Source organism: Phalacrocorax aristotelis, chromosome 6 (genome assembly GCF_949628215.1).
Source record: "Phalacrocorax aristotelis chromosome 6, bGulAri2.1, whole genome shotgun sequence".
NCBI classification, from domain to species: Eukaryota; Metazoa; Chordata; class Aves; order Suliformes; family Phalacrocoracidae; genus Phalacrocorax; species Phalacrocorax aristotelis.
Window position 1 is genome coordinate 12,262,592 of NC_134281.1, and position 25,631 is coordinate 12,288,222.

The 25,631-nt window shown below is 42.8% G+C and overlaps 3 protein-coding genes across 5 annotated transcripts in view; 1 reads left to right on the forward strand and 2 right to left on the reverse strand.

Annotated features, from left to right (window-relative positions):
- Nucleotides 1-1,793: 1,793 nt before the first annotated feature.
- On the reverse strand, nucleotides 1,794-5,193 carry LSM3 (LSM3 homolog, U6 small nuclear RNA and mRNA degradation associated). Its single transcript, XM_075095998.1, has 4 exons — nucleotides 5,072-5,193; nucleotides 3,944-4,054; nucleotides 2,531-2,626; nucleotides 1,794-2,210 (listed from the first exon to the last, which is right to left on the reverse strand). The coding sequence occupies exons 1-4, from the start codon at nucleotides 5,090-5,092 to the stop codon at nucleotides 2,130-2,132; spliced, it is 309 nt and encodes a 102-aa protein (XP_074952099.1). The 5' UTR covers nucleotides 5,093-5,193; the 3' UTR covers nucleotides 1,794-2,129.
- Nucleotides 5,146-19,635, forward strand: XPC (XPC complex subunit, DNA damage recognition and repair factor). Of its 2 annotated transcripts, none has more exons than XR_012661032.1 (16): nucleotides 5,146-5,332; nucleotides 5,987-6,185; nucleotides 7,075-7,202; nucleotides 8,028-8,151; nucleotides 9,092-9,176; nucleotides 9,687-9,844; nucleotides 10,051-10,171; nucleotides 11,562-11,651; nucleotides 12,089-13,024; nucleotides 13,502-13,662; nucleotides 13,923-14,004; nucleotides 14,464-14,598; nucleotides 15,102-15,271; nucleotides 15,568-15,693; nucleotides 16,245-16,334; nucleotides 16,981-18,310. XR_012661032.1 is itself a non-coding variant. In XM_075095978.1 (16 exons), the coding sequence occupies exons 1-16, from the start codon at nucleotides 5,227-5,229 to the stop codon at nucleotides 17,188-17,190; spliced, it is 2,889 nt and encodes a 962-aa protein (XP_074952079.1). In that variant the 5' UTR covers nucleotides 5,146-5,226; the 3' UTR covers nucleotides 17,191-19,635. The 2 variants fall into 2 exon arrangements, 1 of the variants encoding a protein (XP_074952079.1); XM_075095978.1 differs by having other exon boundaries at nucleotides 15,600-15,693; nucleotides 16,981-19,635.
- The window catches only part of TMEM43 (transmembrane protein 43), a 494,721-nt gene continuing 488,684 nt past the window's right edge, over nucleotides 19,595-25,631 (reverse strand). For both annotated transcript variants that reach the window (XM_075095985.1, XM_075095984.1), the window contains exons 8-13: nucleotides 25,257-25,327; nucleotides 24,970-25,091; nucleotides 24,276-24,350; nucleotides 24,093-24,194; nucleotides 22,490-22,607; nucleotides 19,595-21,497 (exon numbers count right to left, since the gene is read on the reverse strand). In XM_075095985.1, coding sequence (XP_074952086.1) covers nucleotides 21,295-21,497; nucleotides 22,490-22,607; nucleotides 24,093-24,194; nucleotides 24,276-24,350; nucleotides 24,970-25,091; nucleotides 25,257-25,327 — 691 coding nt within the window. In that variant the 3' untranslated portion in view covers nucleotides 19,595-21,294. The remainder of the gene's footprint in view (nucleotides 21,498-22,489; nucleotides 22,608-24,092; nucleotides 24,195-24,275; nucleotides 24,351-24,969; nucleotides 25,092-25,256; nucleotides 25,328-25,631) is intronic.

Genomic DNA, 25,631 nt, shown 5'->3' on the forward strand with positions numbered 1-25,631 from the left:
GAACATATGCTTAGCCTGTGACGTACCATAACACATAGCAAGGGCTTTACCAGACTCCTAAAAGGATATAGGCTAATTAATGGAAGACAAGTTCCTCAGGTTCTGTGAAACATACTCTCTCCTTTGAGATGTGCAGATCCCTGAGAACTGGAGGACTATCACTGTGTTCACCTGCTCCTATTCCCTCTCCCCCCCTAACCATTTATTCTGGCCTTCTACAGTGGTATAGAATAATCGACTAAAAAGCATCTCAGTGCAGGTATCCTTTACCCCTTCTAGAAGGGGAACAGTAGCTTTCTTCCAACATCAAGGGTTGTGTACACACAGGAGTTGATGCTTGCTGAGCAAACTCTTGCAAAGACAGCATGCTAGGAACAGATGACATAGCAATCAGAAAATTGTTCTCATCCTAGCCCAGACCAACTTCAAGCAGGGATGGTATAGTGAGGGAAGTCTGCTACAAAGCCACTGCATACCTGCTCTTCATTCAAATAATGTTGTAGTAGTTAAACTGTACATATGCTTTCTTTGTTCATTTACATACAAGGGACCTATATATGAAAACAGCATCAGGCACAGGTTTAAAATAATAAATTCTTGCCTATGTGTACAAGTGGAACAATTTGTCCTTTCTAGAATGAAGTGCAAGGAGTATGGTAGCAAGCCTCCACGTGATTAAAAATTTAAGATTATAATTGCAGTTAACACACTAATTCTCAGCAATAGCTTCAGCTATCACTCCTATTTTTTAGATCTATCCCAAAGCTATAGGACACTGCATGAGTCAGAGTACAGACGCCACCTAGAAGCCATAGCAGATTTTGTATCAGTCCCCACCTTCCTGATTTCAAAGAGCATGAAGTATACATTTATCTTGAGTGTATACATTTTACTGCAAAGAGTTAGCATTCCTTTAAGAAAAATCTGGCTTGGGGCTTACTAAGGGCAACCTTGCATTCCTTACCACTGTCACAAGCTTGGACATAAGTTATGAAGATTTTAACTGTAGGAGAAACTGCCAGAGCAAGCTGCTTTTGCTAACCTTACAGAGCATACCTAAGAACCTAGAAAAATTGTTTATTAAGTCATAAGTCAAGCTCTGTAGGCATGTCCCAGTACAGACCTACATCTCTCATATGCCTTTCAAACCTACTTATTAAAACATTTCATAATGTAACTGCCTTTTTCCACCCCCTCCATAAAATAAGGAGAATAAATTGCAAACAGGGTGGGCCTGAGAAAGTGTATATTAAGAGCAGCTTTGTTCAGGGTTCTAGAGCACCTCCACTGCAGATAACTAAAGAGCATCTTAAGCATTCAGCAGAATTTAATGTATTCAAGAACTGAATCAGGCTCCAGACAGTGGGAAATGAATGCGTGCAGCAGGCAACTCAACAGCATACGAGACAACCTCAGCCTCTACTTATGGCTTTGCAAACCATAGCTCTATTAACAAAGCTGCAATAAAAACATCTGAAAACATCATAAGGAAGCCCATCTCCCTTACATATCTTAAGCAGAATACGCACATATATATTATTTCCCTGCTACAAGGATACGCATCAAGAATTGGAACACAGAAAAGCCAGAAATTGTAGCATGGTAGAGCCAAGTAGTATTGTCCCACTAAACATCAATCTGCAAGACTAAGGTATTAGCAAGGACAGAAATCAACATGAACACAAAAAAGTCACTTTTTTTGGAAGGTGAGGCTACATACTACAACTTAATATAGCACCAGCTCTATAGAACATAGGAATAATGTCTTCAACATAAAAACATGACAACACAAATATGAAAGATAAACCAAATTTATTTAAAACAAAAAATTAAGACAGTGCTATTGCCGAGATTGAAAACAAAAAAAGAGGATTCTTTTACTGATGTGACAAGTCAGTCAATTTACAGCAGTTACATTAATTCTGAGAAAATCAGGTTGGGTTTACACTGCTTCGGTTGACTAAATGTACTTTCTGCAAGACAAACTGGTTCCCCTCCCTCCCCTCCCCAAAAGAGGGGACAAAAACATCCCTTAAAAAACATGTACAGAATTTTGAGACTCATGATTGAAACACGAACCATTGTCCAAGAGCCTGAAACTTTCCAACAAGGTTAAATCCTTTCTTGCTTCAACCAACCCTCAGTGGGGGAGCTACAAGCACAACGCCGTCACCTCTGACAAAGAGCATCGGAATATTCCTTTTGGTAGACTATGAAGAAGGAAAGAAAAATTTACATTTACAAAAGCATAGTTTACAAAACATATCTGCTTAGCATATGGTCAAATTAAATCATAACAAAACACCAGAAACAACTCCAACAAATATAATCTTAAACATACAACACTCCAGCATGCTGAAGAAATCAATACAACTAACACCACATCTTTGGATATCCTTTGTACTTGCATAGCAATTCACCCAAAACTTTTTAGATCTTGTTTCAAAAAGCAGTCAGCAATAAACTACTTCAACGATATAACATGGTTTAGTTTTAAAAGTTTTCCATGAGGATAAACTGAAGTCCTTACTTTATAAATCTCTTCATAGGTTTCTTCATCAATCTCTATTGTAGTTACAGTTTCTTCCACATCACCCAAAATCATATTTAAGTGCTGATCATATGCCTGTAAGAATGAAGTTAGTTATTACTTCTTCCAAAATTCAAACACAAGTTCATTAAAATGACAATTATAACAAGACTTTCAGACAAAATTAACTTAGCCTGATTTTGATGAAAATGGGCCGCTATGTCAAAACACAGTACTAATAGTTTTAGTCATAATTTCAAACATAAATGCCAGCCAACAAGACAGTACTCTGCAGCATTAAAAAAAAGTAACACATTTATATTCACTGAAACACTCCCAGGAAATAGCTCTGAAGCTTTCAGTGAGAACACACACAAGAACTCAGAGACAGACACACTTCATTAACACTAAACCAGCTACACATTCTCTGCTGCCATTCCAGCCTCCTGGAATTGATTGCCTGGGGCCAACTTAAATTATGTGAAAGCTGTAATTCATACAATGCTACAAAAACTTACAATAAGCACATGTTCCAAACACTTCAAAAAAGCATGTTGCAAACTACACATGTGCTTCATGGATTTCTCCTCATCTTTGTGTTCCCAAAGGAGTCGAGGCCCAGTTAACACATGGGGCAGCTAGACCTCTTCCCCAACACAGCACAGTACTTGGGAAGGATGACTGACTGAATAGAAAGCAAAAATCCGTCTCGTCAAGAGACATATTGGTCTCAGAAGAAAGCACTTAGACAAATGAGATTTGCAGAGATTCCAGCTGAGGTCACATCCCATCATACCCTCATAAAATGTGCCTTAAGAGGTACTTGTTTGATAATGATAATCTCATTCTTAATTCAGTCTTAGAGATGTCAGGGTACTTCACAAGAGGAGGCCTCCAGCATTATTGCTTATTTCACAGACACAGAAGCCAAAAGCTTCAGTAGACTGAATTGCTTGGTATCGCTCAGGAGACAAGAAAAACAAATCCCTTGAATCTCTAGAGAAGCATTTAGTAGCAGAATATTGAACAACTCAGATTTTGCCACCAATCACATTACTTTTGTTAAAACATTCAGCCCTTGTTACTAAGATGATCTTTAACCTACCTCCTCTCACCACTTCGGCACTTTTAACCATGAGATAAAATTACTTGCACTTTTAAACTAATATTTTTAAACAATCAATGGAAGAATCATAGAATCATTTGGGTTGGAAGGGACCTTTAAAGGTCACCTAGTCCAAACTCCTGCAGTGAGCAGGGACATCTTCAGCTAGATCAGGTTGCTCAGAGCCCCGTCCAACCTGACCTTGAATGTTTCCAGCGATGGAGCACCTGTGTACTAGACTGTTGTACATAAAGGCTGCCCAGTGCTTAGCTGAATAAGCATGGTAGTGTTCTGAAAGTTTTACTTACATGTAGTCTGCCTCTAAGCTCTCTGTCATTCCTCATTTTGACATAGATTCGCTCATCTAGACTGAGTCTGATGAGATCAAGTGGCTCTTCTACAGTATTTGTTGTCTGTTGCTAAAAAAATAAGATTAAAAAAGTTATTTGTACAGAAGAAGCCCGTGAACTTTTCCATTCCTCTGTGTTTGTAAGACACAGAAAACAAACAGGTAAGAACATATTCAAATATTCCAAATCATTCCTTCACATCCTGTTAAACCTGAGGGCAGCTGATATTGCCTCTCTATGGATATACACAGGCCTGAGCAAAACGAGTTAAAAGGCTTCAGTTTAGTTTGCAGCAAGTCATGCCTCACACATACTGCTGTACAGACTCTCTTCCTTATCAGCAACCACTGTCCATACAGCAGCAGAAAGCCCAATCAGCACAAACCAGCCAGCTCAGGGACCAGCACCACACCTGTGCCATCACATGGCACAGGCTAGAGAAGCCAGACACACTGCCAGCACCCGTCAGCCCGCTGGGCACGGCGCTGCCCCTCCTGCCCCAAGCACACACCTCTCCTCAAGGGCTAGCTCAGCAGCACAGCAGTCCAGCCGGGCCTCGGGGCAGGTTCGAGACCTGCACGCACACCGGGCTGAGGTCTCTTTTTTGGGATAAGGGCTTACTCTCAGGATCACAGCTAAGACGTGGGAACATTTTTGTGCATATCCCGCGGCTTGCTACCTACTTCTTTCTCAGTGAGGCAGAACCAAGGGTACTTCCCTCCGTTGCTTTCCCCCGCTTCTCTCCTGCGGAGGTTCCTAGGGGAAGCGGGCCTGAAGCGAGCCTCGCCCGCGCCCTGACAACGCCGGCGGCAGCACAAGGACCGAGGCCGTGCGGTACCTTCACCTCACGCAGAGAGCGCTCCCGCCCGGGGGCTGCGCCTCTGAAGGCTACCCGAGTGGGGGCTCTGCCGGGAGGCACGCCCAGCGCCGCCTGGGCGGCCGAAAGCCTGCCTCCATCTTAAGCCTCTCCAGCCGCGGAAGCTCCCCGAGGCCCGCACAAGGAAGGCGGCGGGAGCGCGGGCCCAGCCGCCGCGGGGAAGGCCCCGCCGCTGCCTCCCGCCCTGAGGGAAGCAAGGAGCTGCTCACCTGGTCTACCTCATCCGCCATCTTTCAAACCGCTTCCCGCGTTCTCCCGCGAGACTTTATGGCCCTTCCCCTCCGACGGGGGCGGGGCGGGGGTCGGCGGGGAGCGCGTCGGGGACGCGTGTGGGACGCGTCCTGCCCGCTGCCCGGGGACCACCATGGCCCGGAAGCGCAAAGCATCGTCCCGGCCGGCGGCTGCCAGCAAGAGACGCTCCAGGGGTCCGGGGGCCCCTCGGGACGAGCCCGAGCTGGAGCCGGAGGATGGTGAGGGAGGCCTGGCTGGGCTGGGCCGGGCCGGGCCGGGAGCTGCGCCATCGCCGCGACCTGGGGCCTCTCCCGGCCCTTGGCGTTGCGGGGCAGCGTCAGCTCGCTCTTAGCGAGGCGCCGCACCTGGGCAGCCCCGTGAGGGAAGGGGCCGTTACCTGCGGCTGGAGGCGCGGGTGGCTGTCCCGCACAGCGCCAGGGGGCGGGGCGATGCACGCTGAAACCGCGCTCTGGAAGCACTGGCAAAGGCTGAGAGGCACGGAGCGACCCGCTGAGGGCCTGTCTGCCCTCGGCCGCGGCGGGGCTGCGGACCCGGGTCCCCAGGAGGTGCCCTGGGAAAAGTCCTCCAGAGCAGCTTCACAAAGCAATAATTTCTCGTGAGTGGCAAGTGCGATGCTTGTTTTTCAGCTGACCCCATTGGTAGGACTGTAGGAATCTTTATGTACTTCTTGTGCATTACATTATTATATTTTCCTTAAACAGGTCTCGTTCAATTCTTACCTATTTATTCAGAAACAGTGGCATGCTTGTCATTGTGAGTGCTCAATTTCTTCTGTAGCTGGCTCTGATGAAGTGCTAGAGGTATTGTTTCTGATTGCCATGGAGATAATACTTCATCCTTTAACATATCTTCCTTTCTTCTGTACCGTGCAGATGATTTTGAAGAGGAAAAGCCCAGTATAAAGAAGAATGACTCAAAAGCTGTGACTAGGAAGAGGGAAAAAGATTGTGAGACTGAATTTTCCAACTCGGCAAATAAGCATTCGGAACAAAAAGGGGCAAAATCGCTAATAAAGGCAAATAAAAAAACCACTGGAAGTAAGGAGAAGTGTAACAAAGAGAAAATTTTCAGGTAAGTCTACTTTTTTGAGCTCTCTTTTCATGGTTACATGTTATTTTTTAGAGCCCAGTGCTTTGTATGTGCATATGAACAGTTTAGTACAATTTAGTACATTTGTGTCACACAGCTGGACAGAAGTACTATCTTATTCATTGCGGAGTCAGTCCTGAGGAAGATAGTCTGTATGGGAAGCAAATATGTGAGCCTTTTCAAATTCAGTGGTTTATACATAAATCTTTATTTCATTTGTTCTAGTTTTTACATGGGACTAGGGAGGCTTTATGGAATCTAGCACAAGTAGAAAAGTTGGCCTGAGATTTGGATTTAAAAGGATGAGCAGAAATCTTTAAACATATCATTCCCTTGTGTTTTTTAGAATCCAGATATAATATCAGCATGGTCTGCCCATGGAGATGGCTATAGCAAATGAATTAATAAAAAAAGAAATTAAACCGTTTGGTCCCTTTTCACTGGCCAGCCAGAGCCTTGGCTATTAGTGCAGTGAAACAGAAACAGTTTCAGTACACTTTGAAGGTTCAGTAAGAACAAATGATTCAGTGAACCAGTTCTCGAAGGACTGATTTGTACAAGCTGTTTTAAAAGATGGGGCCTTTTGTAGGTTCAGGCATCTTGCTTCCTAAGCGTCCTTGCAGAACCAGGACCAAAGTTTGCACTGAAAAAGTGTTTCTCCATTGAGCCCATGGTTATTTATGGCGAAGGCGGTTTGCTTTACAGAGAAGGTATCTGTGGTTTAACTGTCAAATACTCAATCTGTTGTTACTGATGCAGAGGTCACGCTACATTTATTTCCGTTTTTTTTAGTGTGCTCTTCCTATATTTTTCTTAAATAAACAAGCAGCTACGCTTCCTGATGCTAAAGCTGTTTTGATAATTTTAACAGTGACTTGCTGAAGCCCCCTCAGGAGGAGATGAAGTTGAAGAGAGAATCTCCTGTTAAAAAAGAGGTGGATGAAGACAATACTGAAAATGATGAGGATGAAAGTGAAGATGAATGGGAGGAAGTAGAAGGTAGCAATCGCATGTGTATTCATTTTAAAGAGTAAATATACACAATTTTTCTTTTTGTAATTTGATTTTTGAACCATTTCGTATTTGGATTCAGGTAGATGCATGTACTCTGTACACCTAAAGAATGTTCCATATGCATATCTGTATCTTTAAAAGCTCATATCTCACAATGCTTTTAGAAAGGTTCCAAAGTAGAAAAAACCCAGACAATTACTGAGCTGATGGTTTGAATTTGACTATTTGTTGGCTTACATTAAAATTATGCTGCCATGCGCAAAGCACTTTCTTAGCTGTTTGCGCTGTCTAATATTGAGCAGCTAAGAATGAGTCAGTTTGAAGATTCAAAACTGCGGCTCCCTAGTAGAGTGGAGATAAAACCAAGTGAACTGTTCGATTAGGTGGCCATCAACAAACTGTGATAAGAATCATGATGATCGTAATCTTCATATTTTGCTGCTACAGATCTATACCTTCTGAAGTGAACAGTTGTCACGTTTTTTCTTTGCTATTCTACAAGTACTCTTCAAGTCACATCTGCTTCATTCACCTTTCCCCTGACTGAGTTTGCCTGTGGCAGTCACATGCTGTTAGACTGTGTTGAGCTGATTGCTCAGCAGCAGGTGGCTGGCATCCCACAGTTATTTGAAATAAGTGAGGGAACACAGTGTTATGGAAGATCCAGGAACTGGTAATTACTGGGGGTGTTCTGTCTGTAGGTTGTTTGAACTCCTGAGAGGAATAGGTAGGTTCTTATCCCGTTGTCAGACCTCCCTGGGGCATCTATTCCATGTTAACTTATCATTTAGTAATATTTTATTTTTCCAGAACTCCAGGAACCTGCCACAGATAAGTTAGAAGAAGCTGCAGTTCTTCCGGCAGCGGTGCTGCCACGCAACCCTGTCGAGATAGAGATTGAAACTCCAGAGCAGGCGAAGAAGAGACAGAGGAGGTAAGAACAGGGAAGGCAGTGGAGAGCTGTTAAAGGATGAAGTTAAAAATACGCTGTCTTTACTGTCACTGACTTGCTCTGTTCTGGGTGGAAATCCCGGCTTTGCGCAAACTGTTGAGTTGGAATGATGCAAGGTCATGGGATGGAGAACAGTTTACACACTGACAGTTCTACCAAAAATCTTCAGTGGAAGTTGGTGGGAATGGAGGTTTTTCAGCTTCCTTGAAAATCAAGCATGTAATTTCATTGTGCTTTAATGTCTACATTTCCAAATGATGGACAGTCATAGCTTTCTTCACGGAGAGCTGCGGGTGAATGGCATTGTTGTACAGCAGGTGCCTTAACAGCTCAGGTGGAAGCCTCTGTGTGCTCATGCCTGAGGTATGAATAGGTGGGTGAAATTAATGTCCTTGGAGCTGGGAGCATTATACCAAGGAAGGCTTTCTTTGTGTGGCACCTGGAGGCTTGATGATCTCTCATGCTCTTACAGGGTGGGCACTGTCCCAGGCAAGCCCTTCATAACAAAGCAATCAGAATATCTGTTGCCTCTGAGTTAAAAGACTTCATCAATGAACAGAAAACCATTTTTCCAGGGTTCTGAATGCAATGCTAGCAGTAACCTAAAAGTCAAACAATTCAGACAGTGGATTATAAGTTTAGTATGGAGCTGGCCAAAGCTGTCTGGTAGCACATAAAGTTAGGTGGAATTTAGGTCACCTGAATACACCCAAGCTCTCAGTAGTCGGGCATGTGGAGTTCACAGCTTATGTCATATGCAGCCTGTATGTCTATTCACATATCCAGCAACTAAACTTTTGTTAAGTGTGCACAGAAGATTCTCTGGGATGGTTTCTCTTTGTGAACTGATCCAGATCAGGAATCTAGAAAGGCAGGTCCATAGAAAACCCGAAACATTCTTTTCTGTTGTAATCTTATGTAGAGAAAAAAGGAAAGCCGAGTTTGAGATGTATCTTCGGAGAATGATGAAACGTTTCAGCAAGGAGGTTCGTGAGGACACACATAAGGTATTGGTCACAGAGAAACCTGACATAGAAAAAACCGAGTGTAAAGAGGCCTGAACTTATTTGTAATGAAGAAGAAACTAATTTTGGTCAAGTAATTGGGGGACATGGCTAGAAGTGAAAAAATAAAAAAGCTGTAGTCCTGACAAATGCTCATTAGGCTTCTGCTAAACTGTAACTTAGAAACATCAGTGACTGCCTTAGTAAAATTCTAAATCAAAGCAGGTGTGAGCAGGGTGTGTATTTCTCCATTGAGTATGTATCTGCTCATTCTGTCGGGGTTAAAGTCTCAGTCATGTAGAGGAAGAGATACTGATAGAGGCTTCAGGGTTGTACTGTCTTCTGATGATGATCTGAAGGCAGCCCTGTGTCCACCCTGTGTATACTTGGGAGGCTTTATTGTTGCCTGTCTCTGTTAAAAGGAGCCGTAAAGATTTCCTTTTCTATACCATGGACAATAGTTCCGACAAAGAAAATCTCTTGTGAACTCACTATAGAAACTTTTTCTCTCAGGTTCATCTCTTGTGTTTATTAGCAAGTGGTTTCTATAGGAACAGGATTTGCAACCAGCCAGATCTTCATGCCATTGGTCTATCCATCATCCCTACCCACTTCACAAAGGTGCCGGCAGGCCAAGTGGACCTCCTCTATCTTTCCAACTTGGTGAAATGGTAAAACTCTGTCTCCTAATCATGCTATCCCATAGAACGTATAACCAGGGATCAGGAAGAGGGGTAAATGTAATTAGCAATTTTCAGTGATTTTTCTGATTTTAAATACAAGGGTGAGAGTCTGTCCTTTTTACAGACAGATGAACTATGAAGTTTAGGAATACAGCGACAAACACTAGACAGTAAGTGGGTGTCTCATATTTCAGGTTTGTTGGAACTTTCACTGTCAATGATGAGCTCTCCACTGAAAAAGGAGAGCCCCTTCAGTCGACCTTGGAGAGGCGCTTTGCCATCTATGCTGCACGAGATGACCAAGAGTTGGTTCATGTAAGTGACTGGGAAGTGCAGGGTTGGTTGCTCAGTTTGCATGCTAGATCAGTGCTGTAGTGCTATTGGGTCATACACAGTGGTGTCTGAGGGATGGGTTTGGAGAAAACAAATTGGTGACTTAGGCGATTCAGGTGTGCTTTTTTTATTGTTGTATTTTCACCTGAAGTCCTTCTGTAATGAAATTATTCAATTTGAACTGTGCCTTACTGGAGCCTTTAGTTCTGGTTGGCTTCACTGCGCGCTCTGTGTTCTGCTGTGGATGGTTTTATGTATAGTGTATAGAGCTACTTGTTCCTAAGTGTGCTTTGGCTTCTTCATATTGCTTTAGCAGTGTAGAACAAAGAAAACCTGCTTAATAGGTTTCTTCTGAAATAATAATTTGAGAGAGGAAATTCTTGCGCTTACTTGCAGCCGGAGCAACTCTTTACAGATCTTTGAGTTAGAAGGTTGGTAGTTTGTTACTATGAGTCACCGTTGAAGGCCAAACGATTTGAGCTTTGCTTTAGAGCAGCCCGAGGCCAAGGCTTCAAAAGGACTTCAACTCTGCAGTCATTTTGTGGTGGAATTGAATTAAGGGAAGTGGAGTCAGTTGCTTCAAGTTACATGGAGATTTTGGTAAAACAATCAAGGGATGGGGAAACACGGGAGATCAGATTGACAGGGGACATTTGAAAGAGCAGAAAGGAGCTGCTGCCTGGCAGGTGCATGGGTTGCAGCTCTGCCCAGTTACTGATAGAGTGGAACATTGCAGCTTCTCTGCTGCAAAGCAGGAAGCAGTTGTGGTGGCTTTGCAACCTTGCTGTGGAAATGCAGAGGTGTCACTTCCTGGGACAGGAGGAAAAGACAAAGCAAGCCTTGCTTAGGCAGCTTCAGCTGAGTCCCATGCAGGAAGGCAGTTGCCAGGTTGCAGCTATTTGCCACTCAGTTGTGACTGTAATGACATTCTCTGAATGGCTGGTGTTTCTGCTGGGTTCAGCTCATGGTGTGTGGTTGGCTTTGGCCACCTTTGGGAGGCAGGATTTAATGTCATCTTATTCAGTTTTCCTCAAGAGTGAGAGACTGATAGGGTGGATGGGATTTGGGTGAATTGCTGTGTCTGCTGCAGCAGAATGGTTCATTTTGCCTCTTTAGGAACTGGTTCCTCATCTGTGAGTTAGCAGCAGTACCTCTGTCACAGTAGTAAGATAAATAAGAGCCAGAGAAGACTGTGCAGTGCTTTAATACCATAGCAACGGGGCTACCTACACATCTGTGTCAGTGCATACAGCACTGGGTAAAGGGTAAGAATGAAAATCATTTGTGACAGAACCCAGATTGTAAAAGAGTTTCAAGAAATTTTTATACACCTCGAAAAAAGGTTAAACATGCTTTATTTTTTCTTTTGCAGATATTTTTAATTATTCTGCGAGCACTGCAGCTGCTGTGTCGCCTTGTGGTGTCTTTTCAGCCTATTCCTCTCAAGGAGACAGGAGCAAAGGTAGATTTTGTTGCGTGTGTGGAATAAGGAATAGGTCACTGGTTTAGAGAGTAGGATTGAAAAAACTTTCCGGGTGTTGCAGCTTGAAGTGAATCCCTTACTGCCTGAACCAGGGTGAATGACAATGTTCTGTCCACAGTGCAGAGGATGAAAACACTTAATTTTTCAGTTTCTCCTTTAAATAAACCACACATTTTGTGTGTTTCAGCAAAGACTTCTTATGCTTCAGCAGTTTTAAATTTCTTTCAAACTTAGACAGCAAACACTTGCTGCTTGAGTACACTGCCTTCAGCCCGATGTTTTCAAGTCCCTAAGATGTGCAGATTCACCATGATGACCAACCTTTGGTCTTAATGCACCTTGTGCTGATTTCAGTCTTTTTTCTTAACATATTCTTAGCCATGGTAATAAAAGTGACCTATCATCTTCCGTTGCAGGGAAAAAGCTCATCCAAGAGGCAGTCTTTCAGCAGTACATCTGAGGGGCAGGAGAGCTCTGCCACAACGCCCAAAGCTGCGGCAAAAAAATGCCCCTGCAGAAAAGCCAAACAGGATGAAATGTCCTCAGAGACTGAAGAAAACAACAAGAAACCAAAGAAACGCAAAACTGCTCAGACGAAAAGGACATGCAAGTCAAAGTTGACTACAGGCAGCCAGGAACGGAAGGAATCTAGTAATGAAGAGGGCAGTTTAGCAGAAAAAGATGTGCCAGTCAGGCCCAAGAATGATCGCCGGAGACGAGTAGCCTCCAAAGTGTGTTACAAAGAAGAGAGTGGAAGTGATGAGGGCAGTGTTTCGGACTTCAACGTTTCAGAGGAGGAGAGTGATCTCTCTGATGAGGACTTTGAAAGTGCCTTTAAAGGACAGAGGAGCTCACTGGGCTCCCAGAAGTCAAAGGTAACGGCTATAAAAAGCCCCAAAACTGAGACTTCAGAATCAAGGCTATCCAAAAATTCATGTGGAGCTGAGCCTAGGCCAGCAAACCATACAGCTCCAGCCTTGCCTCATGCACAGAGAAAGAGAAACAAAATAATTTCTAGTGAAGAAGATGATGGACAGCAGGAGATAAGGAAAGTGATGGGCACAGACCAGTGGCTGGAGGTTTTCCTTGAACGTGAGGACAAGTGGGTGTGTGTAGACTGTGTTCATGGCAATGTTGGCCAGCCCCAGCTGTGCTTCACATATGCCACAAAGCCGCTTTACTATGTTGTGGGATTTGACAATGATGGGAGTGTCAGGGATGTGACGCAAAGATACGACCCAGTGTGGATGACCACAACAAGGAAGAGTCGTGTGGACCCGGAGTGGTGGGAAGACACATTGCAGCCATATAAAAGTCCCTGTGTGGAAAGAGACAAGAAGGAGGAAAATGAGGTAAATGGCAGTAGGTTATTCAAGACATTTAGTGCCAGGGATCCAGTCCTTGGATTCTCATTCAGGCAAAAATCATTGGGAATCTTTCCATGAAGAAGGAAGTTTATATTTGAGCTTGAATGTTCAGATTGAGCATGTTTTAAAGGGAATATACAGTTATAGATTAAAATAATATCAAATGGAGGCTGTTCAGGGAAATCTGATAGCATGGGCTGCCCAGTACTTTTGCTGGAAACTCATTAATGTGGTTTCTGTACAGTTTAACATTACCCTTCTCGGAGAAAGTCTTTAAAATACATAGATCTGGGTACACATCTAAGTACCTATTTCCAACAAGAATGCTTTGGTCTGGTGGCTCGTCTGATTAAGTTTCTGGTGTTTTTTTCCTTTGATCCATACTACAATCATTCTTATTTTATTACAAAGGGTAGTGCAAGACAGTTGTGAAATCACTCTTCTTTTTGTATATTCCTTCAGTTTCAAGTTAAGCTTCAAGATCAGCCTCTACCAACAGCAATTGGAGAGTACAAAAACCACCCTCTTTATGCACTGAAGAGGCACCTCTTGAAATACGAGGCGATCTATCCTGAGTCAGCTGCTGTCCTAGGGTACTGCAGGGGAGAGGCTGTCTACTCCAGGTGAGTGGTGCACATGTTGTCATGTGCGACTGTGATCTTTGTAACAAATTCAAGAGCTAATTTGTGTGAAGACCACGATGGTATCAGCAGTAGTCTCAGGCCACATGCATAGACAGGGTGAGACATTCAGCTGCTCAGGCAGCATTTGCATATCACTTAGATACAGCTTTTTTACAATTCCTAACATGTGAATAACAGTTTGGAAATCTCTTATGGAGAGACTTCGAAACTCTTATGGTGCTTCCTTCTGTCCTCTCTAGAGACTGCGTACACACGCTGCACTCCAAGGACACTTGGCTGAAGCAGGCTCGAGTGGTGAGGATTGGAGAAGTGCCTTACAAGGTAAGAGGGTTTGAATTCCTCCTGTGCAACACATCTGCCCTCTGAAGTTCAAGCTCAGCTGTGTTTTGGTCTTAGCCTTCTCTCTGTCAGCAGATATAGATTTCTCACTTACTTGCATGGTTTGTGGTAGCTGCATTGTGAGTCTGTCCACCTACTGTGCCTATAGTTTCTATGGACTACCTAAAGCCCAGCTATATCTTCTTCCCACCCCAAGGGTATTTAGTAGAACTGCACCATTTTCACCTTTAAAGGCATCATTGTGTTCTATATGGACTGCAGGATCTGGCTCCCTGTTGCATACACATGCCATGGGTTATTATTCATAAGCAGTGGATACTGAAGCTAGGAAACAGGCATTTATTCTCTCCCAGAGCCTTCTCCTTTGATGTCCTAGGAAAGTCTGAAATCACTGGCAGCTTCTTGTTGTGGTGTTACAGAGATATAATTGTATTTGCACAGATGGTGAAAGGATATTCCAACCAGGCGAGGAAGGCACGCCTTGCAGAGCCTGCAAACCGGGACAAAGAGGACCTGGCACTGTTTGGTCACTGGCAGACAGAGGAGTATCAGCCACCTATAGCAGTGGATGGAAAGGTAGCTAGGAAGGCAGAGGGCTGGTGTTAAGGGAAGGTTTTGTATGGAGCTGTGGGCTTTATTCTTCTGGAAGTTGCATGTTTCATGGGTGGGATCAGTCAATAACATCTGGATTCAGGATTAAGACTTCTGAGGTAACTGTACCCAGGAGGAAATGGTCAAAACTTCACTGAGGCCTTTCTTTCCTGAGTACAAGTAATGAGTGCTAGCAGTGCAGACTTCTAACTCTGTAATTTCATTGATCTAATTTGCTTACCCCATGTTTCTTTTGCTAATTCTCAACACTAGAGCCTGAGTAACAAGTCCTGGGCAGAGAACACAACTAGGAGATAACCATGCAGCTAACATCTAGACATATGCCTTGTCACGTGGCTATTAATTGAATACTAGAGTGGAATGTAGCAGGTCAGAAGGAAGGGAGAGTTCCTGAGTTGCAGCAGGGATTTTCACCTTTCTCCAGAGAGCAGGAGAGTCACCATTTCTCTTCAATTTTGCAATAACAGGTTCCTCGGAATGAATATGGAAATGTCTATCTCTTCCTGCCATCCATGTTACCTGTTGGCTGTGTGCAGCTGAGACTCCCAAACCTGTACAGGCTGGCACGGAAGCTGGACATTGACTGCGCTCAAGCCATCACTGGATTTGATTTTCACGGCGGCTACTCGCACCCAGTGTATGTAAAGCTGCTTTGTTGCAGCTGATAGATTTGGACGTCCTCAGAAGCTCTATACCCTGCATTAAGGAGCACATGCCCTCCTCGTTTGTGCTTGTAGTGGGTTGAGTCAGTGGCCCTGGCATACAGAAGTGACCTGATATGCTTTAAGAGTCTGTGCTTGCTTAGGGAGGGTAGGTGAATAGTTACACACTTAGGTCCTACAAGACAGACAGATGGTTCTGTCAGAATTTGGTAGCTTGGTTTTGGTCTGGCTGGGTCCGCAGGCATTTGCTCCCTTTCTTTTTTTCTTCTAGTAGATGACAGAGGATTGTGTTCTCCTTCCTAGTACTGATGGCTACGTTGTCTGTGAGGAGTATAAAGAGGTCCTCATGGCTGCCTGGGAGAATGAACAAGCAGAAATAGAAAAGAAGGCGAAGGAGGTGAGAATTATTTTTGCAGCTTCCTTATTGTTACATTTATTAAGTAAATTTCATTTAATTGGTGGACAGTCAAACAAGGGTGGGCTGTCCTAGCAGCAGACACAGAGTGCAGTGACCATGAGCGGCCATGACCAAAATCCCCCAAGTGGTGCATTTTGGGCTCGCTGTCCGGACTGCAGTGGGATGCAATACAGGTGTGTAGCAATACCTGATAAAGTGCATACTCTGCAATAGTTTTCCGTGGCTGCTGGGAAACAAAAATGAGGAATACAGGTATGAGGTTACAATTTTGGAGGTGGCTTTGGTTTAATTTACACAGGGTGCACATTAGAAAGTGATAGGAATTCATATATTTAGTAGATAATTGGACACCAACACATATTACTCTTAAGAATCCTACTGGCCTGTAATCTTTTAACGTGAAATGTTTAAGTTGGCATGTTTTTTTTAATGGCAGTTTAAAATCTTCAAGCTTCCTTTTTCTGTGGGTGTAAATACATTGAAACCTAACAAGAGTAAATTTTTCTTTTTTCAATGACAATCCCACACAGAAGCGCGAGAAAAGAGCTCTGGGGAATTGGAAGCTGCTGACAAAAGGACTTCTCATCAGAGAGAGACTGAAGCAACGCTACTCCATCAAGGTATTCTGCATTTCTATTAGGGATTTCTTTTCAGGGTGAAATTTCCCTACCAAGAGATTTTTTCCCAGTCTTTCCAACATGTTGTTTTAGAACTTCCAGAGTGTAGTTGCTCAGAAGTCTTTCTCTTACCTGTTGTTAGCATGTGACTAGCAACTAGTAAGGCAAACTACACTGGAAATTCGATGTGGTTGTGTCTGTGAAAGACTCATTATTGTTTAACAAGAGATTAGTGTTACCCAAAGCATCATTTTTTGGTATTATTTTCTGTTTTGACATTCCCCCTTCCTAGATGTGTTCCTCCAAGCCAAGCAAGTAGCTAACAGGATGAGAGGGGCCTGCTTTTTGTTACGAAGTCAGACATTTTAGTTCTTAACCTTTTCCCCACTGATAAAGGTGAAAAGCATGATCTTTTTAAAGCAGGTTTCTTTTTATTCTTCCCCAGCCAAAAATGTTCTGCTTGTGTTGAAAGAATGCTTGACATCCAGGAGCAGAAACGCACTGCTTTGGGTGAGAAGCCCAAACTAGAGCAGCCAACTTTTGTGATGCCATTAAGTGTCACTGTGATGGAAGACAAGCCCTTTCACAAAGTAGTAGTTAGGAGTGATTTCTAGAGCAACTTTTCGATTTTCTTACCTGTTTTTTCCAGACTGAGCCATCAGCACCTGAGACAGAGAAGGGAGCAGGATTCTCTGATGAAGAAGGAGGTCCGAGTTCAGAGACCGCAGTGGTGAATGCGGCCATTTCTTGGCCCCAAAATCGCCAGTTAGAGAAAAATAAAGAAGAGAAGACAACCAGAAAGAGCAAGCGAGAAAAGAAAGGAGAAGCAGCGCAGTTGTTTCCTTTTGAGAAACTATGATCAGGACAAGCGTTTTTTTGCCATTTCCAGACACAACAACAACAGTCAACAAAAGTATCTGTTGCCAGTTAAGGACTCAGTCTTCCTGTGCACTTGTGTCTCTGAGCCATCAGGGATCAACCTAATTCAGAATCAAGAGTTTCTTCTGCTGTCACAGGTGATTTGTTTCATCCTTTTATCCTTGGACTTACGAGAAGCAGATGTGCAGTTGTACCTTCTCAGAAGATCGCTTCGTGCTGTTTGGAGCATTTTGCTCTCTTTTGTATCACTCAGCGCTAATAATTCTGTTTTCTGAGGCATTCCGTTCATTAGCGCTATCTTTCCCCATTTTTCTGCTTTTCCCACTTGCTCAGACCTAAAGATGCAGCTGCTGTTTAACAGTCTGTGGTGAGCTGGCTGAAGGATTACTGACGCCCACTTTGATTCATACCTTACCCAAACCAGTGGTGAGGGAGAGTTCTGGTCTTACTGTCTCATCATCACAGAAGGGGAAATACTCCTCTAAGGTGTAAGAAAACATGCCGTTGAGATTTGGAAGAATCTGAAAATTTACTTTCTAAAGAATACCTGCTTTTTGTGAGAACTCGGTTTTGGCTTTGCAGCCTACAGTCTTCCTTTACTGGTAGAAACCTTGTGCATTAGAAGGGAGAAGCCCTGTCCTCATTTCAGACTTAAGGTTAAATATGTCTTCTTAAGTTATATACATATTTGGTTTAGTTTTGTTTTTTCAAGACCATGTAGTATGTTCTGGAGCAAAACATGTAAAACTGGCTGAGTGTCATTGCCAGAAACAAAATTCACTGAAACCAGAGCGCTCTTGTAAATGTTATCCAACATCTAAGTGTTTAAAACCTGTTAAGAATGTTAAATCTTAATACGCTTTTTCTGCAGTTTTGTAATAGAAATGCTGATGTGTCTTTTGCAGTATTTTTATAATTACTCTGACACTGTCTCTAAAAGTAGAGGGGAATACAGTCTAGTGATTGGTGGACATGGTCACAGAGGAAAGACTGGAATGCTAGAAAATGGCTTACATTTAATTACATTCAGAAAAAACTCTATTTTTATACTGTATTTGTAGAACAAAATAAAATATGGAAAAAGAATATCTTGACTATTACACCTCCCCTCCAGCCAGCTCAGTTTCTCTGGAAGGACTCTGATGCAAGGATAAGAACATACCATAGTATTTCCAGAAGTCACAAATGGGGCCCCAGGATATCCCAGAGCCAGCTGCTTGTGAATTGTTTTAATATTAAGGGTTTTCATTTGGAGTTTTTAGTTTTTGCTACCGAATTCTAAATAGATAAAGGCCAACCTAAGTTGGAGACTCAAGTAGTAGATATGACCTGTATATAAGAAGAAGAATTCTAAATCTTGCATAAACTGGTAAAACTGCAGAGGGCAGAGAGGATGTAGTTCCTTCTGTGTCAGTGGTGCCGATAGGCAGGATACAGCCTGAGATGCGTTTCCTGAACGTGAGGGCGTGTGCCCACATCCTGCTGGTATCCATAATTGCATCTGCTTAAACTGGGAGCTGGTACCAGCTGCGCCAAAGTGACTGTACTTCCTAACTTGGGGCACTCGGCACAGGTACACAAAGTTATGAGTCTTGTGACTTTTTATAGTCAGCCAGGAAAGAGACAGTAACATTGTCAGATGCAGGATGCTGCTCCTTAGCTAGGCAGGCAGCCAGCTCCCCTAACCTCAGCATGCAAAAGATGAGAGTAAATACACTTTAAGGGAGACCAAAGCAGAAAGGGAAGATGATTGACAGATCAGGTACATGTTCTGCCAGGTTTTGGTAAGGAAGCAAGAGAAATACCGCTTCAGTTGTTTCTGTAGAAACATCATTTGTGTATGTGCACTGAAAGCAAGCCTTGGCTCCACCAGCATGCATGGCCTGGGAAACATGAAGTTTTGTTTGTGAAAGGAGCCCGTCTTTATTTTGCGTCATTCCTGTGCACACACTAGTATGTAAGACAAAAGTATTTTAAGCTGTTGGATGCACACGTAAAGCCCCAGTCTCTTTAAAAATACAAGATGCTGTATCCAGCCAGGTTGAACCATCATAGCTTTCAAATAATCTTACAGAGGGAAGGAAGTTACTGGTGCTGGAGTGGTCAGTAATGGGGAGGGAAACCCTGGCAGGCTGGAATCAGCCTTTCATCACACAGAAGTACACAGGCCAGATGGCAGCTGCACTGTTCCTAGGATCTCGCTTCCCAAAATGGGGAGATATTTGCGGGTGAAACAAAACCCAGCTACACGTTTATCTCAACGAGCAACAGACAACGAGTTCATGTGGAAGCTACAAACTAATCCATGTACCTGGACACTATTCCTGGACATGAAAAGTGCAATGCTTAAATGTAATTACAAAAGAGAAGCCTACAGACCAACCTTCTGAAAATTGTATTTTATTAAATATACAAAAGCTCAGCACTTCTTTAGAAAGTGGTATTTTAATCTCTGATACGGTAATGCTGGTTAGTTTCCTGCATCATTGGTAAAACAGCAGTTCAACACTTGTTTTTCTCCCCAGTGGAGTGCAATTCTTGATTGATGGAGCAAAAGTTGGTGTCAGCGAGCAGCACAAGGCTACGCAGTATTGCTAACGCATATCAGCTGCCTGCGTGAGACCACCTGCACTTCCTATAACCTTTCACCCGCTACTACTGCTTCTACCAGAGGAACCCAGCCATGAGACGGAATCGACAACATTCAAATACCAGAAAAATGAAAAGAATTAGGGCTAATAATTACTACTTCTCAAAACATTTATAACTCCCATCTCTATTTCAGTACCATTTGTAGAAAACATTTGCTTCTATATATGGTCAAATTCAGTTCCTTTGGTACAGGGAGCACGCTTCTCCTGATGGTCACAACTGGATTTCATAAATGAAGAATTGTGTATACTTACAGAAGAAAACCACTGTAGTGTGGGGAGGGAACCTCTGGAAGCCAGACGCCAGCTAGGTGGAGAGACTTAAAAACAGTACAAGATAGTCTCTAATCTCAAGTACTGATTACAGCAGAAATATGTAAACGTGAGCCATCACAACATTACAAGGCGGCATTCCTCTAACATGATAAAAAGCTCAAAATTTAGCTTACTAAAGTCTATAAAATCTCAGGCAAAAATGTTTTCATTGCTTAATTTCATGGAGTACGTTCATTGTCCTTACTAAGTGAAATCCAAGAAAGAAACAGTATGCACAGAAAAAAAACCCAAATATTTTAAAGAATTTACATTCAATTATAAAAATTAATTTTGTGTCAAGGCAGCAGGTTTTATTTTTAAAGGTTAATGACCTCTGAGTATCCCCTGAAATAAGTGCAAATTGAAGTTAAATTTTTGAAATGGTTATGCAATAGAACAGTCCACGCTACAAGTTTGGATGCTTAACCAAGAACAACTTCAGAGATTTTTGAAAAGTTGGGGGAAACCAATGCTTTCTAACAAATCTGCCCCATCTCAGAGCACTGCTAACCTGGCCACACATTATTTCAAGTTACTTTGAAAACCCTCAGTCCAAAAGCATACATTTTACGTAAGTATTGTGTGAAATTCGACTACATTGCGTTTTTCCTTGGAACACATGCACTTCCAAATGCATCAGCCAAAGAAGTGCACATGACTCTGCATGTAAGAAAAGGCAGCAGAGGGAGATTTGCCAGAGACAGGTACACACACGTACTTCCTAAGGGTATCTACTGTTGACGTGGTAAAGATGGCACTTGCTCCATAATACACAAGGTGCCCCACCTGCCAGGGAGGACTTCCCAGGTCTCAAATCAGGGAAATCTGTAAGTGATAAGAGGTACAAATGTCCTTGTTCACTGAGTTATAATCCATACAGACATTCCAGAACGCTTTTTTTTCCCCAAAGTCAATGTCATTGACTTCCTAAAACAGCATCCTACAGTCATGTTTTTCATGGATAATGTGTATCAACAACCACATTTGAGCCCCCTCCCCAAATCTGGGTGCACACTGCTGAACTGTGATATGCTGTAAGCATGCTGCAGTAACCGGGACAGAAACGCACTTGAAAAGTTTCTAACCAGGATTCAGCGCAAAACCCGACCACCTCCTTCTCACTGCTGCTTCTTTGGTGGAACACGAGATTTCGCAACCACAAGTGGAACAACAGAGAGCAACCCGATCAGCAAAGCCCAAAGAGGGCGGTAGAAGAGCCAGCCAATGGAGATGGTCAGGAGTGACAGCGAACTGGCTACGCAGAAGGCAAATGCTTTCAGTCCAATGTTAACCAGATCTCTCACAACAGGAAACCAGTCCACTGCAGAACGAATTAAACAAAGGATAAAGCAGTTGACAAGATGACGGTTTAACAGGAAGTCTTATCCATGCCTAGGATTTGCACACTAACTATTGTAATCAAAACACAGACTCCAATTATTTATCAAGAGCTCTGGATAAGTCATTTTAGCAGAGTATCTTCAAGGCATTTGATAATTAAGCAACAGCTAAACATCTAAGGCAATGGTATCGTCATCTCTTCAGGCAGGAAGTAATCCAAAATTTAAGTCTGAAGTCTTGTCCAAGGCTTGAGAGGCAGAGCAGACTGATGGCCTTCAGCTATGGAACAAGTCTAGGGCAACTGGTACAATATGCTAGCACAAAAATTGATTTCTGACAACAATGAATCTTGCAGAAGCATGTATACGGACAAGTAAATAATAATACTAAACAAAGTAAGTGCACCGCTACAAAGCAAATGATAGCTTTGATGTTTGAAGTTTATACAAGTTGGAGGCACCATCCTGCTTTTCTCTAAGTTTTTATTCCAACATTTTTCTATGCTAAAAAGATAAACAAAAACATTTTTTGCTGTGTGTTCCCAGTAGTGTAGACTAACCCAACACAAAGACATGTTAGTGTACAACTGCTAATTAAGACCTGTTGGGGGGACCCACTTGTGCATAGCTGGGGAAAGTAATTGGATTACAGCATCTTGAGTTAGACTTGACTGAACCAGCCCAGTGTGTGCTTTGGCTTCTGAATTTGCTAAGCCCTGGGCTGGAATCTTCTGAGACCAGCAATAAATATTTACTTTTTTTTTGGTTGGTTGGTTTTTTTTGTAACCTTCGTCTGGTTCTGGAATCCTGTTTACCTGAAATTGCCCACAGTGACTTTCAGATCAAACCCTGAGTTCAAACCAAATTCCTCCTGACCTCCAAGTTAATTAATTACATATGTGAGCAAGAGAGGACCTCTCTAGGGATTATGATCCTATTTCTAAATCATTTTACCTTTCTGTAAAAAACTTACCCAAAGTGTAGAAGATTCGGGTCATTAGGCTGATGCCTACAAACATTGCCAGCCAGCCTGCTCCACGGAGAACCCAGGTCTTCATGGTATTACTCTCATGCTCTTTCTGAAACACCTCCTGAAAGCAAACACCGTTATATGCAGCCTGTTTCTCAATTTCTTTTGAGATCCTCTTGATTCCAGTGTATTATGAGCCAATCAGAGGAACAGCACTTTAGGAGTACAAAGTCTCTCACAGAAGATACATTGCAGCTCATTCTGCAGGGTCTTTTTGCGCAGTATTGCCGCATGCTACAATATATGTTGAAGTGCAGCACCGGGGAAACTAGCATTTCTCTAAATTAAGACAGCTGAACAAGCACCGTTTGACACGCTATACCGCAGGCAGTTTTGGCTGCAAATGGATACATTCAACATTACTGTGGAAAATACAACGCTAATAAGTAAATGTAGCAGGGGGGAATGATCTGACTTCACTATGTTTGGAGGAAGAGAGAAAAGGCAACAATATCCACTGATGACTGAAGGAAAGATATGAAAGGAAGCAAGCAGTACGCAGAGAAGAAAAGATAAGAGGCATGCCTATATTGCGTCAGGCAAAGCAAGGCATCTATTTGCAAGAATTCTGAGTATGATTTTTTTCCAAAATGGGTTGTGTGTCCCTCTGGCTCTATAAAACATACACGTGAAGATGGCTAAGACATAATGAAGTACTTAATGGGAGAAAACTTGTATGACTGATCGACTACTTGTACGTACAAGTACTCTACAAATTATTCATTTGTAGTGAGTTAACTTCCAATGAACTAAAATTCTGTCTAATGAAGATTCAGAGCTCACAGCAGAGAGCTGATTCTACTGCTACTCTCTTTCAACTCAAAACAAAAGCCTTTCTAACTGCTTTTGAGAGCTCCTATACATTCTTGACATCTGGGATTTCTGCAGCAGGGCATGAAACAATAATTAATCAAAACAAACCTACTAAAAGGAGTAAATGAATCACCAAATTGCTGGAGCATGCAGGATTTATTGGAGCATAATGCTCTGCCTGAAGGTTCTTTCTCAGCCAGAATAGCAATAAACATTTCAAACAAGCCTGAACTCCTGTTATTAGAAGCTGAAGAGAGCATAGCTCCTACAGTTTGTTTAATTAAAGCCTGATTTTTACTATTTTTACATATGACCTTTTCAAAAGTGCATGCTTGCATATGTAAGTGGGAAACTACCAAAGAGCAAATAAAAGCAAAATGAGAAGGCAGAGAAACAGCCTTTAAAGCAAAGGATGTTCAGCAGTAACACAAGGGGATTTAAAAAAAATAAATGGTTCCTCTTTAAAACAAAAAAGACATCAGGAATAATGATAGCCAAATTATCTACTGCTAGTGGGTGAAGCACAGCATTTTGCTGTAACACAAAGAATGTTCAGAAACCTGGAATGCAAACACAGGCTATAGTGTGTTGTCCTAGAAAAAGGAGAGAGAAAAGCCAGTGTTTACACTGAGCATCTCCCCCTCTAGAGCAGGTCTGATGGAGAATGAGGGCTTACTCCCCTGCTGCTTCTGCACTACCATTAACCCTTCACTAGTGCAGTGTGGTATCTCACCTCCACAGAGAGAGCCCCAGGGTACAGAATCTGCAGGACATCTCCAGACTTGGTATGATATGGAACCAGTTGATCGCCTCGCTGGCGAGCAATCACAGTCACCTTGGAAGAAAGGGAAAACTATTTACTGATTTCTGAGTTGGGAACAGAATTTGCAAAACACAGAAACAGCCAAAGGCTCACCTGATCAGCAGAGCCCAAATGGGGGTCATCTCCGCTCAGACCTGCATAGAAGAATGAGACACGAAGGTCTCCTACCTACAAATAAGAGAATATTGGAAGTCAAGAAAGATTTCTTTATGAAAGAGAATCACAGGAAAGACAACTCTGCATGGGAACACCCTTTATGTATCAACACCTTTTCTGAACGTTTATGTCAAGCCAGAGGATGTCCAGAACGATTTCCAAGCTATGCTTTTTTCAGGCCTAGTTAATAGCTGAAACACGACAGCTCAAATGCTGTTTTGCAATACGCCCTCTGATTTAGCTGCAGGAGCACATTAACACCAATGAGACCTGATGTTCATCCCTTGTCATTTCATCTTTTGGCAGAGGAGGGCAGGCAGCACAAGCTGACAACAAGCTGTTTCATTGTACCTCTGTTCAGTACAGCAGAGCAGAGGTATAACCCACCTCCCAGCACCATCGCAGGTCTTTCCATTTAAAAGCACAGCAGACAAGAATACAGGAGACAAAGAAGCAGGATCAGAAACTTCCTGCAAAATAAACACTCATGCTGAAGGACTGGACTAAGGGTGTCATCCTATGTGATGGTCTGCACTCACATTTCTACATATTTAAATAGAAATGCAACATGCCCCGACTTTCTTTTTCACATAACAGTAATCACTGCTTTGCTTTATGTTTCTCGTCTTACTTCTGGACGCCTGGGGTTCTCGCTGTGGTAAAAGTAATCTCCTCCTCGGGTAACATCGGCATGTGGATCCTCAAGGTGTGACAAGCTCAACTGCTTGAAGTCATCAATTTTATCCACAAGGCCTAAGCAGAAGAAAGAAACAAGCTCAGGTCTGGTGTCTGATTTGGAACAGCCAATTTGCTGGCTGGCTTCCTGATTATCCCTTGAAATGACTGCCATTGTGGAAAGAACCAAAATCAGCTGCTGATGCAACAACGGACACAAAGCCAGTACAATGCAATCCTTACCATTGGAAAGAACGAAGCTGCCAACTTGGACATTAGGAGAAACAGCAGTGAAAGACTCCACAGCCATGGCACTGAGGAACAGAAAAATTCCCTCATTAGTCCCAGAATTATGATCAAACTCTTGATTTGCAGTATATAATATACAGCACATAAAAGGTACTATATCAAACACCAGGAAAAACTCAATGAACTAAACAGCTGTCATGATGGGAAAACAAATCCATCAAGAAACTGTGTCCAGACTTCATAGTGTTGGAGCTGTTTAAGTTAAGACAAGATACGACTGTCTCATACCCTGGCCTGACCTTCCATTCACACTACAGGATCTCAGTAGTTTTTCCTGTACTGAACCTCTAATGGGCTGAAAGATCTCAG